Here is a 14,915-nt window from a genome sequence, read left to right on the forward strand (position 1 = left end):
GTGACCCCGAGCCGGGGAGCTCTGGCGGGCTGCTGAGTCATGCTAACTAAAGGTAACAGAATTGGGCGAAAAGTGACGCCGTGCTGTATGTCTGGTGGAGAAGCCCAGGTACGGATGTACTGTCAAAAGAGTTACTCAACACAAAGACATCTCGTCTTAACTACACCTGCATGTCAATGTTTTCAGTGTACAATTCAAAGCTTAGCGCTGGTTACCCATTAGTGACTTATAATAAACCCCATTTCAAAATACTGACACCTCCACTGAACTATAACTTGATCTATTCAATTCCACAGAAAAAAATAATCATGACAAACCACACTGGTAAATAGGGAGCTAAAGTACTAACAGAACTACCAAAAGAGAAAATACCAAAAATAAAATGATACGTATCATTTTGGTAGAGTCCAGGACAAGTTTACAAACGTCTTGTTCTTGATAAAAAGATTGCTACCTCAGTGCTTTCTTGTCCTATCTCCATTTTTTTCTTAACATTGAAAATGTGACTTGTTCTTAAGCTCACTCTTTGTTCTGAACTGTTTTCACTGTTATTAAAGACGAGGAAATGAAGAACCTGAGTGGGATTCTGTTCTCTCTCTCTGCTGGATATTTCCTAAAATCCCAAAATTAGATTTTTAGGGACTCCTGACTAAGCGGACAACGGAAAGCACTTGGCTTGTAAACAGTGACATATGTGCCACCCATACGTAAGCCACGGGTCCCTCTTCCCTACTCATACACTCACCTCTGAGCTAGACCCTCCTTGCTGAAGAAGGACCCTGTACATGTCACGCTGTCTGACAATAGACTCCACCTAAACCAAGACAAACAATAAAAATGAAATTGTGAGTGTCAACTAGATTTAAAACTACCTACAAACTAGAAAATTGAGCATTGATGGACACTATATATAATGCTACAAGAGCGATGTGGTGTCACAGCAGACTGAAACTTCTCCCTTGAGTAAAATTTGGCTGAAAAGGAGGAAACTTACATGCTTGAAAAATTCTTTCAGCACTTAATCTGGTTCATTTAAGCACTTAATCTGGGTCATCTACCAAAAAAAAAAAAAAAGCAAAAGCAAAATTATCATGAACAGAATTATTAACATAAATTCTCTGACTGAAAATGCTAATGAAAATAACTAAAGGTTATGTACGTAAGGTATAATGAAATAGTTCAAAGGTATTTGCCTTTCAGTGACCTTAAAAAACAATGAACAATAAAATTAGTCTGCAGATTACGTACCATTTCTGCCTGCCTGGCCCTAGTATCTTTCAGGTTTTCCAGTTCAGACATAGCAAAATCCAACTGTTCCTTCAGTTCACGTGTTCTGAAATACACAAATTTACAATACTAATGAACACCACCATGGTACCACTGTAAAGCCTTACTAAACACATACATGTCATTTTAAAGATAGAGCACTTTAACCAAGTACGATAAGAAAAAAGGAGGAAGAACACGGAGAAAATCAAAATTGTGCTGGTATGAAAAGGGCTGTCTATTATCCCCTTAACTCGTGGGTAGGATATAGTTCACAATATCACATTACTTTGTTTTTAGAAACCATAACCATACTACAAATAGTTAAACTAGCATAAAACCAAGAAAAAGGAAAACTGCAAGTACGGAAAAAATGCTAGGAAACCTTGACAAAAAAATGCTAGGAAACCTTCCCTGTGAAGAAATGTTCCTAAAAGCAGTGTCAATTGACAATATTCAAAAAATTACCCCTCTCCATCAGCTTCAGTCAGAAAGTTATTCTAATGTAGGGGCAAGCCTGTCAGAGACGCTACTCTTCTTTTTATTGTATGCCTGAAATTCTGACAAAAGGCAAAAGCTGCAGGTTCAAAACAGCCCTAAAGGCTCAATTTATGCCATCAATCTTCAGTATTGCATTGACATTCTCCCACACAAAATCACACCAGAAAACCACTAGCACCAAACAATTTCAAACTTAATACTTTAAATTCAGCATTTGTATTAGTAATAATAAATAGCATTTGTACAGCACATATCCCCACTCGACAGCAAGCTCTATGCGCTTTATTATCCACTACCATGCCTTTCTATTTTCACAAACTTACTTTTCAGCAGTGGCTTCATTCTCCTCAGTTTCTTTTTTCTCACTCAACTCTCGGGCGACTTCAATCAGACGCATGTTCTGCTGTTGCAGCTCCTCTATGGTTCTGTCAAAAAAATGTTCAAAATTAATTCTTCCTTTATGTTTGAATGTATAACTCATTCAATTTCCTTCATTTGATATATCATAAGTTACCTTTGGAGTGATGGAGTTATTCTCTTCATTACCAGCATAGCCAAATTGAGATACAGGTTAATTACGTCTAGACCCCTCAAAAAATCGATTACTTGATCCTGGAAACAACACCATAGCACTCCAGGCATTGCCATACAGGCTCCCAAAAAACTAAGTCCGGAAAGAGTTAAAATGGTTCAACAACAACAAAAATCAGTAACCTATGAAACCAGAAACAATACTTTTCTCCTTACCTGAAAGTCACCAGTTTCTCAGAAATGAGGCTGGAAGAGCTTGACACCTCACTAGAAGAAACGTTAAGATCATCTCTGACGATTCTCCCTCCTCTCAATTCCTCAACTTCCTTCAACAAGTGCTGGACCTGAGGGAAGTACAACAGGCCACTTGTCATTAGCCCAAACAATAACTTTTCAAATAGAATGGGAGTTAAAATCAAAGACCAAAACCAATTTTTCTGAAACACCCCCAAATATGCAAAGCAGATTAGTAGTCGAATTTTTGCATCTGATATTATCTTTGTCAATAAACCAGAGTTCTTGTTACAACTAAATATAATCTTGATGTCTTTTTTTGGCTCAAAAAGATGGTACATTTACTGCAAGTAGTCACAACCGCCACCCCCCCCAAAAAACAAAAAAACAACAACCTGACTAACAAACAATTTCTTGAGTGGTAATTAATGTCAAACTTAAGGTGACTTGCCTTGTGATGGTTTTAAAGCAGTCCTTAACCTGCAACAATATCGTAAGTTTCTTTGACAACAATACAAAAATCTTCTCGAACCACTTCATAGGCCTATCAGCAGGTCTAAATCACAAAAGATCGACTTCACCTTTGACCTCTCAACTTACTTGCTTCGACAAATCCTGAGAAGTCTGATGTTGCTTTGTACATTCTCGCTGGACATGACCAAATCGACGTCTCATGTCATCTGCATCAGTGCGCAGTTTTTCACATTCCTGTTGTAGTGAATAGAAATAAACAAATTAATTGTTTTTCTTAAAAAACAACAATTAAACAACTCCAAACTCACTGCTCCAGTCCAAACAAATTTAAGAAAGAATCTGAAATTATAACATTAAGTTCTGTCAGCAACAAATCTTAAAGCAGCCCAGAATAAAATAAACAAACTCAAACTTTTCAATGGTTTCTTTTACCCTAAGATAACAAATTTGTTTAAGTTGGAAATTAAGAAGCATTTTAATAATTCACAAGAGGAAAATGTATGTGTTCCTGAAAAAGATAATTATGAAAAATGGCCATCAGTTCTGTTTGAACACACAAAGACAAGACAAAGGTAGAAAATAAAGAGCATGTTATTGTTTCATTTGTTCTCTACTGCTTTTACACAGTGAAGTCAAAGATCCCGCACCAAACCATCCCAGATAACTTTTCCGACATACTAAACATTTTAGAGATCCCCCACCTTTATTCCTAATACAGGTTAATTGTCTGAGCTAAAAAAAGAAATGATATAGCTTGATAATAGTCATTTAGTGATTGAGAAAAGGCAAGGCAAGAAAAATAAAACCAACAGAGAAGTAGTACCTATAAGTGGCACCCTCCAACCATCCTCTTCCCTTATAAACCAGAGTGAGAAAAATACCTGAATGACTTGACAACGGGCTGCCTTTAACTTTATGGCTCAAAACAAAATTAATCAACAGATAAAAAAGAAAAAACAAAAGTTTCTTCCTCACCAGCATAGCTGTGTCCAGCTGGGAGGTCATTTGATCCAAATTAGTCAGCACCGTCTCATAATCTTCCTTCTGCTTCTTCAGAATAGGAGCTTTTTCCTCGATTTCCTGCTCAAAGTCGATTAATCAAAAAAGCTGTAAACATAGGGCCAGAACACACGGCTATACAACTAAAGATGTACCAACTACACATGACATATTAACACTCCAAATCATTAAGATTGATATATATCAGCTTAAAGTTCACACACTGATACATGCTGAAGACAACGTAAAAATGAAGGATGCTTTTATATTTGCCTGTTTGTACAGCTCAGAGAAAATATTAGTGTGATAACTTGTGCTAACAGAGACCAAAACAACAGGGGGACAGGGGACAATGAAACAGAATTTATTCCTTGAACTAATAATTATAAGTCTTTTCTTTCTTTCTCAATTCATCCACAAGTGTACACCAAAAGAAAAATGTTTGTTTGTTTGAGTAAAGAGAAGCACAATCGACACAATAATAGTAATTTAGTGCTGGGAAAAAGTAAGACAGACAGACACAACAGAGGGGAAAGTAAAGAAGTATGACCTACCAGTGGCGACCTCAAATCACCCACCAAAAGAAAAAAGGAAAACAACTATACTACTAATAACATAGCAAGCTCTTTGCAGATTTACACTAGTTTTATCCCCCACACACATGTTTAAACAGTTACATAATAGTTGATTCAAGTAAGACTTCACATTATTGGCACATATTTCTAAAACTGTATCTCCATTCATGATTGGATGTTATTATTATTGTCAGTCAGAGCAATATAGGACTCATTACCATGGTGAGAGAGTGAGATAATAACAACAAAGAAAAGAAGTAGGAGGCTATAACCTAACTTGAGTGCTCATCAACCACTGTCAAATGAACTTTCATGGTTAATATTTTTACATTCGTATCATAGAAAGGACAAACCTGAACTATCTGATCCAGGTAGGACTTAAGCCTCTTGTTTTCTTCTCTCTCGTCATTCAAGGCATCAGTGGCTTGGACATACTCATTGTAAATCTGCATGGTAAAATTCAAATAAAGGTATAATAATAATAATAATAATAATAATAATAATAATAATAATAATAGAGCACATCCTAATTCTTCAAAAGAAGTCTCTGAGCTTGTGCCATTCACCTTGACTTATTTCCATAAAAAAAAGGAACCCAGAGCAAATAAAAGTGCGTACAAGCTTTTAATAAAGATAAACAAATGGTTTAACATTTTTTGCAACCTTCGAAGCCTTTCCTCTGAGTCTACAGCAACCATGCATCTGTGCATCAAAGGGACAACTGCAAGATGAATCCCACCTCATAGTTTTTGAGAGATAAAAATAAAAGAGCAATCTCTAAATCCACCCCCCCCCCCCAAAAAAAAAAAAAGCACATCTCGAAAGGCTAGTGCTAAAAACATATGTCGGGATTTGTGTACCTGTGTGAGAGTCATGCCAGACTTGAGCAGTCTGCTGGTGGCTGCAGCCGCAGGTGATAAGGACTCAACAGCATCCTCTGTCAGTGTCACGGCTCCTGGGAACACACAAAAATTTCGATTCAGAAGCATGTTCATTAAAACTGAAGAAAAGTTCACAGACAGGGATACAACAATGTCTGAACTGGGAAATCATAATATAATAAAACAAAACAAAAACAGTATGAACTCAGGAGAGGCACATAACTTGATAGCCACCATTTGGAACGGAGAAAGAAGAATTTAATATAGGAGGATTTTTTACAAATGTAAAACGTACAAGTGGAGCCCCCCCCCAACTACCTGAAAACAAAACTGAGTAACACAGGGGAATGAAAGAAAGCATTCATATAAGAAAAAGGCTACACCACACAGAATGAAAAATCAGTCAAACAGAAAATGTCCTTGAATGGCAGTTTACAGTGAGTTAATGCAAAAACCATCCAATTCCACAAGGAACAAATTAGTAAAAAAAAATGTAAGATAAAATGAACACAACAACAAAGAGAACCACATATACCAATAGTCTCACACAGCAAGATGAAAGGACATGCTTTTACACAAAATGGGGATAGATTATGGAACGCACAGCTTTACAACAATGTAAATTGAGATTCACACCTTTTTTCAATGCAACCATCAGCTCATTGGCATTTTGAAGTTCTTGCTCAAGTTTTGCAACAGCTTCATCTGAAAATTTCGAAAAATAAAAAATTACAAAATTACAAAAAAACAAACTTTTATTGAAAATAAACATCGACAAGTAACATTCACAAAACGAACACACACCATCAGCTCCCGTATGAAATGATTAAAATATAAAACACGGCATTTAATAGCATCCAATGTTTTGCATTTATAAGTGTTTTCTATACTTGGGAGGTCATATATCACATTTATGCACTCTACTACTTTCCTGACAACTTTAAATGGTAAATACAAAAGTGATCACGTAAAATTTTGGAATTAAAAAGAAAAAGAAAGCTAAATGGGTACCTTTTTCTTTCACAGTCACCTTCAGTTTGTTTCTTTCTTCTGTGGTGGTTGTTTCAAGCTCAGTGTAGGCTGAAAGAACAAACAAACACATATTAAAAACTTGAATGTCCGAATCATCAGCTTGTGATTTCTCAAAGTTAACCTGCTTCAAAATGTGGTCCTTTAGCATTCCAAGTTGCGTAAGAACGTTGATCAAGTTGTCCCTGAATAGAGAAAAAACTTCTTGAGGTTTCAAGTGCCTGTACTTGACAACTGGTGACAGCATTTAGGTAGAAGGGAGCGGAAGAAAACCAACAAACCAGAGAAAAATTTGAAACCAATTCCTTCCTATAACTGACCACTGTGACCAATTCAAATCATTACTCGTATGTATAAAAAAGGCATAGGAGTGAAAAGTGGGGGGCACTATTATTCTTATAACAAAAAAGGCCAAACAAGAAAAAAAAACCCCCAGCGGAACCAAGGAAGTAGAAACCTACAGAATGCTAACCCCTGAAATCCAGCAAGGTAAAGACAAAGGAGAAGAAGACTATTTCAGTACTATAATCTATGCTTTTCAGCAACAGAAAATGGGGCTGTAAAAAGACCAAAGGCTTCTGAATAGGAACTCAGGACAAAAAAGCAAAAACAAAATGATAAAATCAAACTATCTACTTTTTAATTACAATAAGTTTTGTATTTGCCAACCGAAGTAGTTTGCATCTCTATTGCTAATGACCTTTGGAACTTATTTGGTCCACAGTGTTCATGAACACTTGACTAAAGATATTGTATACAAGTGCAAAATCGAAAGAAAAATCACAACAAACCCACCATTAGCAGCTTCCTTCAAGAGTCTGCGTAACTCCTCAACCGCTCCAGTGAGCTCTGTGATTTTGGCATCATTTTCTTCAGCAGAGGCCTGGAAAGTTGAGACGTAAAAACATGGACTCTAAAATTAACTCCGAGGTAAAACCCTTAAAATTTTTTTTTTTAAATTCCAATTCTAATACTGAAAAATAAAAGAATAATGCAGTCAGTTAGATCTAGTAAAAATAAACTGATACACGTGAAAGAAAAGCAGAGCTATGATGTGCACACGTACCTGTGTTTATCTAGCATGTCGGAATTCTGAGTTGACACTCTTGCATTTTGGGTGTTTGTGTGTGTCATGTTTATTACGATCTATGTTTTGTATGTGAATGTTTGAGTATTCTGTGAGTCTCCCTGTTATAAGTGCATCCATCTGTAGGCGTGTGAGTGGGTGTGTGTGTGTGTGTGTGTGTGTGTGTGTGTGTGAGTGTGTGTGTATGCATGTGTGCGTATTTGTGTGCATAAGTATGTATGTGTATGAGTATGTGTGAAAGACTCACCTTGTAGAGGTCAGTAAGACGTTTCTGCACAGCCATCTCTTGTCTGAACTGCTCCTCCAACTGCACTTGGCCTTCTCTCTCCTAAAACAGTAACAAAGGGCACATGACAGCAAGAATTTAATGAAAGTAAAAGAATGCAAGGGACAGGAACAAGAGGAGGGAAAGGAAGGAACAAAATTAAGAAAGAGAGATAAAAAGATAGGAAATAACACAAAACAATCAACAAGCAACAGGAAAACCAAGATAATACACTTCCCATTAGTCAGTGACAAAGAAAAGAGAGTGAAAAGAGGACTGTCTTCCCTGCAGTGAAGCCAATCTAAGGACCAATCTACATTTATCTTTATAAAGGATGATCTATAAAGTTATACATTCTCCATCAATAAAACATATTTCACCCACCTACAATTCAACTCTTGACCATTAAATGTTCTATGCCCTAATTTACACAATTTTGATAATCAAAGAGGAAAGCTGCTTCAACCTTGCCTGTGAATGTGAAACGGGCAAAATGGGATGAACAGACTTCCACAAACAAGATTCAAACTCACGCCTTAGGTGTAACTGTAGACAGCCTAAACAATGCATCAGATGCTGGGTTAAAAGTCTTGAGTAAATACTGAAATTTTGTTTGTTTTAGTGGAGGTTTTACGGCGCTAGCAACTGCATAAGGTCATAAGAGCGCCAAGGGGTGGATGTCAACAAATAGTCCTTATAGGGAATCAGGCTTACTCTGCTCACCTCTCTACCTTCAACAGTACAAAGTCTGCTTCGACTATCAAGGAACCCCGGAAATAGCAGGTCACAAGAGTGTGACAAACATACAAAAGAAGTAGAGGAAAAAATGACGATAGTAAGGAATAGGAAAGAAAAAGCAGCAGTTCCCTGTTGCAGATCAGGCACAGATATGAGCATGACATTGATGAAACAGCCTATTTACAATTACAACTCTACTGTGCATAAGAACATGGTTAATGTCTCCCCTTTGGGAATGGCCTAAAGACACTTCAGTCAGTAGCACCGCCCCGGGTTGTGAGACTGAAAGCATCAAATAACTGATAACCAAACACATAAAGTAACGATACATTCACATGATTAATTTAATAACACAGCTTAAACTTAAACACAAGCACCACAGTTTACAATGCCTCACATCTTTCAGTTTCTCATTGAGTGACTCAATCCTCTTGTTCTGCTCTTCTGTTGATGTCTTTAGGGAATCAACCACTGCCTGCAAGTGCTCCAGCTACAAACAAAAGAAAGATTTTTAAAAATTTAAATTGCCTTTTGCAAACAAACACCAGGATGATTAAAACAGATGACCCTCACTCAATTCCAAAGTGGTAAAATATGACCAGTGAAAGAAAGATTAGCATGTTACACTATCAAGGAAAACACAACAGAAATTATATCATAAATGTTGTACTTTTTTCTCTTTACACCACATTTTTATCAATACATACACTTAACACAGAGCTGGCATATGATTTATAACAAATTCAGAGCATTCATTTTGATTCGCTAAAATAAAACACGGACAGTATTCACAATCAGGTAAACATGTCATGACAATCATAAAGACAGATCATTCTATGAAAAGTTTTGATTATGAGACTAAAACTCAGCAACGACGGGTATGCTACCAGGACACAAGTGTCTGTGCATTGTTTTAAAACGCAGGACAAAAAAGACAGCTCTCTTTACAAACCTCTTGAGTCTTTTGGTCCAAAGAAGCCTGGAGTTCCAAAACATGGCTGGTCTGAAGAAAAAAAATGCAGAGTGAAGTAAGAAAACTCTCATTCAAGTAAGGCATTCCAGTTCATCTTTAGACTAAAAACAAGCTCATAAGAATGATAAAATTCAACTAGCAAAACTGTGATCATAGCTGCCACTCAGGAATTTCAAAAAAGGAGGAAATTCATGCGAAGGCGGACGCGCGCTCTCCGAAGGCCTGAGTAAAACCAGTGAGATCCAGAGGCAATATATACTGGAAAATCTAGCCTATGGTTTTTGAAGGGAAAACTGTCATATTTGTTAACCATAGGCAACTGAATTACAATGTATTTGAAAAAAAAACAACAACAACAAAACAACAACAACCAACAAAGGCACTAAGTAGACTAACAAGCATTTGAGTCAATTTGACACAGTTTGGACTTGGTGACTAAAAATCCAGTGTTTGTTGCAAGCTGGGGCAAAAAAGATTTCTTTCAACTTAAAACTTGTACATCGATGTTGAGCACGCGCAGTATTGGATCAAGGAGGCAACACCTCTGCCGCTGTACTGAGCACTCCTGTACAACTGCGGTCCCGTTTGCACTTAACTTAGTAGTCCCTCTGTAGAGTGTAGATCTAACCTGAATTAATATTATAGCCTAGGCTATCTAATCTAGATCTAGAATCTAGATATCTAAATATGTGTAAATCTAGATTATATCTAGAGATAGATTATCTAGATCTAGATCTATATTCAGTGTTCACTTCATCAACAGCCACAATATAGCCGTTATGTAAACAAACGAGGCCGCAATTGTACAGGAGTGCCGCGATTTCTTTATCGCACCAAACGCAAAGTGCAGCAAGCGGTTAGTTAAATTTTCTCATGAACTTTTCAGGTCGCACCAGCAGCTTCTTTCTCGTTCCAGCTCGTTTTATTTTTGCATTCAGCATCAATTTCTCTCGAATTTCCGCCGTTTTCAATGACAACTCGGCGCGCTAACGTCCTGATGCCCGATCGACACATTGTTGCTCCACAATAAACAAAGTGAAACTACAGCTAGGCCTAGAAAAATGGAAGTAGAAAGCTACGGGCGGACATGCGCAAGCTGCGTTTTCGTCTCTCTCCCGGTTCGGTGTTTTCCGCGTGTAAAAAAGTATCGCAATTTGCGGCCGAGAGCGGTCCAGCGGAGGAAAGTAGCAGGAAAAGCTAGATGAAGCGGAGTTTCCGCTATTTAGCGCGAAAGTGGCAACTATGTGTGATGCAAGTTTTCGACACGGCGTCACTTTTCGCCCAATTCTGTTACTTTTAGTTCGCGTGACTCAGCAGCCCGCCGGAGCTCCCCGGCTCGGGGTCACCGTGTTAATGAGTCCTGAAGCGATTTTGCCGCTGTCGGTTAGGAAGTTCGCATTTTTGACTATGTTTAAAACGATATAACTTCTTCCCCATCCCACATAGCAAACCATTACGCGGATGTACTAAAAGCTCAATGTCTTGAGATTTATTTCGCGTTAGAATAGTTAGTTTCTGTGCCTTAGTTTTTGTTCTAGACAAGTGTTTGTAGAGTACCCAATTTGTCCTATTTTAGTTACAAACTTATGAATAAATGATTGTTAATCTTAAAAAGGCATGACAGATCTCTCCAAAATCTGTGTTAAACTGACGAATATCATGTCTTTTACCATGAGAAATCTTAAATCTGCGCGAGTAGAAATAGTCAAGTTATAAGAGAAGAAAGATGCACATCTGCATTTTTAAACTAAAGACTATCAGCGTTAGCTCTTATTTTACTATTAAACAAGAGAAAGTTACTCTGCGTTTGTTCACGAATCATGCTGTGTCTGTGGCAGCCTGCATACAACTAAAAAGATATAATATAGGCAATTAAAAACCCCCACAAAACGGTGTAAATACAAGGGTAGAGATAAACTTCTCTTATGGAATAAAAATATTGACAGCTAACACATTCATTCTTAGTTTTTGTGTCGGAAATATGCGCGGACAGAATATGTAAAGAAATCAGTCACATTGTCAATTATTGCAAATGGTCACAGAAACGAAAAATAAAGCTGGAAAAGTCTGGTGCTGATTCAGTGTCCCTGGAAAGCTAGAAATTATTCTTATAACCCAATTACGAAAAGTCATCCCTATTATTCAGTCAACTTACAAAACCTAGACTTAGCGTTTTAAGAAAAGTAAGGAATTTCTGGAGTGTAACTGATGCTGTTCGTGTATTAGTAGCACTAAAATCGATTTGTACTTTTCATAGAGAAACTTCATGGTGACTTATATAAACTTTCGAGAAAATATGCGAATATTCACGATTATATTAGACACATAAAGTTGTATTTGGAGGAATTACTTCATAGCGAATTGTGTGCCCAATGGATAAAGTTGCAAAATTACAGCTTTCTATTATATGCGCAGAACCATCTTTTCTGAGTATCTGCAACAATGCTATGTCGTTCACGTTCCAAAAGTTCGACAGACTTTGATGATGCCTTTTTTTATATTGATTTTTTTTCATTCTCGCTAGTCCAAAAAAAATTACAATTCAGCATTGCCGACTCCAGCGCGTCTAACGAAATAACCAGACAAGTTACAACGTCCGTTCTTTTTTGAGTCTCAAGAGCAGAAATGCATGCTTTGGGTGCATTAAATGAGAATTACCATAAATACAAGGATACACCTTAAATTGTATGTTGAAAAGTACCAAAAATTAAGTCGGCCCAGACAGAGCGGCGACAGGGAGCTGACCCCCGTGACCCCGACGTGATAAGGCACCCTGCGGGGGCCCCGGCGGTAACTAAAATTCCACTGCCGGTGCGCCGTGTCTACAGTGTATTAATCAAAAAGTACTAATTTGCCTTTCAACAGACTTCAATAATAAAAATGTTTCTTCATTTTTGAACACTGGATTTCTGTAGCTTTTCAATCAAAAGTACATACCATGCAACATGCCAAACATTTGAATATATTGAGGAGTCCAACTTGTTCTGATAAAAAAATTGAACATTATACACATACATAATTCAAACTCACTTTCTCTTTTCTCACAGAGCTCAGCTGGTTGGTCTTCTCTGTCAGCTGAGTATTGAACCACTCTACTTGTTTTTCCAGTTGCTCTTTTTCTTTCTCAAGCCGTTTCTCACGATACTGAAAAATAGCACATGTTATACGTTAAACATACAAAAAGGGCAAAACTATGTTGTGCATAGAAATACTACACAAAGTCAGAAACTGGGGCCTATTCTTCTTGCTTTTCCTTTCTTACTCTCCTGATCCCCCAATCTTGTGTCTTTGCACTGCGATCGATATGTGCCGTCCTCACCTCAACAGAATATCCATCTCACCTTTTCCCCCTTAACTCTTTGAGACAACAGACCAGTCGTTTTTAAAAATAAAAGTACTTAGGTTGCACTCAGTTTGATGTTACTATTAACATGGGTCTCAACTCAGAATTTTTTAAAAGGAGGAACTTTCCATGTGACTGCGACAGAAGCCCATTTTCGCGAGACACCCACTATTATACTGTGGGACCCTAGAATGTTGAAATAAAAACCATCAATTTATCAAAGCAAGGTAATTTCATACCAGTTTGGGGGTTTGGAAGATAATTTCAAGTAAGAGTCACTTACCAAATATTTACAACATTGATTACGTACAGAAAGTGGAGGCGCACTGTGGTCTTGTGCGACTTTTTTATATTTTACTTTCATCATATTTCGCCTGCATATATAAACTATATAAAAATGAATCTTGTTTTGAGCCTGGGAAAAGGCCTAGAACCAGAATATCGACTGTTATGAACCAGTCTGGGTGTAATGATTCATATAATAAACGTGAAAGACAAAATTAACGCTCAAACTCAAAGTAGAGTAATAACTTGAATAGCTCAAGTAAACCTATTCAGTGTGAGAGGTGTAGAACTGTGGGAGGGTAAGATGCAGTGACACTAAAAATATGCGAATCTTGAACAAAAAGCTAAAATATAGAGACATAATTTACTCTCACCCATCCAATGAAACGTGAACACTTAGGCCCCTGCCCTAAGTTCATTAACACGCTTACAAGCAGTTATGACGGACCCCGATTATACACAAGGCATGCACTAACGCGCACTTTACTTTGCAGACAGCTGTAGTAGTAATCAAAATTCTAAATATTAAAATTTGCTTCCAATTTCTTTTCTTTTTTTGTCCTCTGGTGTTGCCTCCAGCCCTCCCCCCATCCCTGAGTGTATCTTTTAAAAAAATCAATAATCTCCCCCATTCCTGAGTCCTGTACTTCACAGCGCTCAGAACGCGCGCAGGTTCATTGACCGGTCACAATGACGAGCCCGACAAGACGCTTGTATAACTTTCTTTTCTTTTCTTTTTTTTCCCCCCACAAGCGACAGTACAGTGACGAACATTATTTTCATGGCGACACCACGTTTGTAATGCAGAACCTGCATGTTACAAATGTTGCGTATTTAGACTTTTACAGACAAATTTCTGAGATCTTGATTTTCCGGTCGAGCCTCGGTGTCACATACAATTCCGCTTGCCGCCATAGCCGCCTGTTTGCGTGAAACGTACTCTCAGACCGAGAAAAGCCGAATTAATATCACAATCGCGACTGGCAAAAATGAACTTAAAGACGTGATCGGATTTGGTTTTCAAATAATATTCGAGATCTTTTATGTATTTTTCCCGCGTCTCGGCGATTTTTTTCAAATTCCCGGGTAATTCCCGAGGCCTGGCAGTCACTCTGCTTCCAGCAACTCTCTTTCTGATTGAACCGCTGTCGCGGTAGCAGAGTTTAGCGGAGGAAATGGCGGTAGCGGAAATCCGCTAAATAGCGGAATATTGAGACCCATGTATTAAGTAACTATTCGCTCCAGGACACCTACCTAATACTTCCCAGTCCTGGATTGCAGAGCTGTTGCACTGAACACACAAACCCTCACATAATGAGTAGCCAATGTCTTTCAAGTAACCACAAAGTGCTCCCTAGGTACAGCTTATGAAGTCTGTCTTCTTTCGTTTTTTCAAAACAACAAAGATATGTCAGATAATTATATGCATTGCATTTTTCTTTTACATCCAACAATTTCTATGACATACATATTAAATTCTGAATGTATGTAAAAGAGCAAACATTAGTCAACAAGGAAGCAGACACTAGCTCTCTAACTCAAGTCTTGAACTTACCTCTCTGGACACTTCTTCTGACTGCAGCTCATTATGCTTTGCTTGAGCCTCACATTTCTCATTATTGGCAGTGGTGAGCTTTTTGTTCAGTTCTTTAATCTCCTCTGAGGAAAAGGGAAAAATGGAAGTACGGTTAACTCAATGTGTAGAATGAAGGCGATTCTGGTTTGAACCCCCCC

General features: G+C 37.8%; 1 protein-coding gene across 4 annotated transcripts in view; it reads right to left on the reverse strand.

Annotated features, from left to right (window-relative positions):
• Window positions 1-14,915, reverse strand: part of LOC101856503 (nucleoprotein TPR) — an 80,582-nt gene that overhangs the window by 60,600 nt on the left and 5,067 nt on the right. For all 4 annotated transcript variants that reach the window (XM_035968870.1, XM_035968869.1, XM_035968871.1 and 1 more), the window contains exons 5-20: window positions 14,737-14,840; window positions 12,584-12,697; window positions 9,533-9,583; window positions 8,978-9,070; window positions 7,825-7,905; window positions 7,286-7,373; window positions 6,473-6,541; window positions 6,098-6,166; window positions 5,441-5,535; window positions 4,934-5,026; window positions 3,982-4,086; window positions 3,133-3,240; window positions 2,515-2,642; window positions 2,091-2,192; window positions 1,249-1,333; window positions 746-814 (exon numbers count right to left, since the gene is read on the reverse strand). In XM_035968870.1, the coding sequence (XP_035824763.1) occupies window positions 746-814; window positions 1,249-1,333; window positions 2,091-2,192; window positions 2,515-2,642; window positions 3,133-3,240; window positions 3,982-4,086; window positions 4,934-5,026; window positions 5,441-5,535; window positions 6,098-6,166; window positions 6,473-6,541; window positions 7,286-7,373; window positions 7,825-7,905; window positions 8,978-9,070; window positions 9,533-9,583; window positions 12,584-12,697; window positions 14,737-14,840 (1,454 nt within the window). The remainder of the gene's footprint in view (window positions 1-745; window positions 815-1,248; window positions 1,334-2,090; window positions 2,193-2,514; window positions 2,643-3,132; window positions 3,241-3,981; window positions 4,087-4,933; window positions 5,027-5,440; window positions 5,536-6,097; window positions 6,167-6,472; window positions 6,542-7,285; window positions 7,374-7,824; window positions 7,906-8,977; window positions 9,071-9,532; window positions 9,584-12,583; window positions 12,698-14,736; window positions 14,841-14,915) is intronic.

Source organism: Aplysia californica, unplaced genomic scaffold, assembly GCF_000002075.1.
Source record: "Aplysia californica isolate F4 #8 unplaced genomic scaffold, AplCal3.0 scaffold00093, whole genome shotgun sequence".
NCBI lineage: Eukaryota > Metazoa > Mollusca > Gastropoda > Aplysiida > Aplysiidae > Aplysia > Aplysia californica.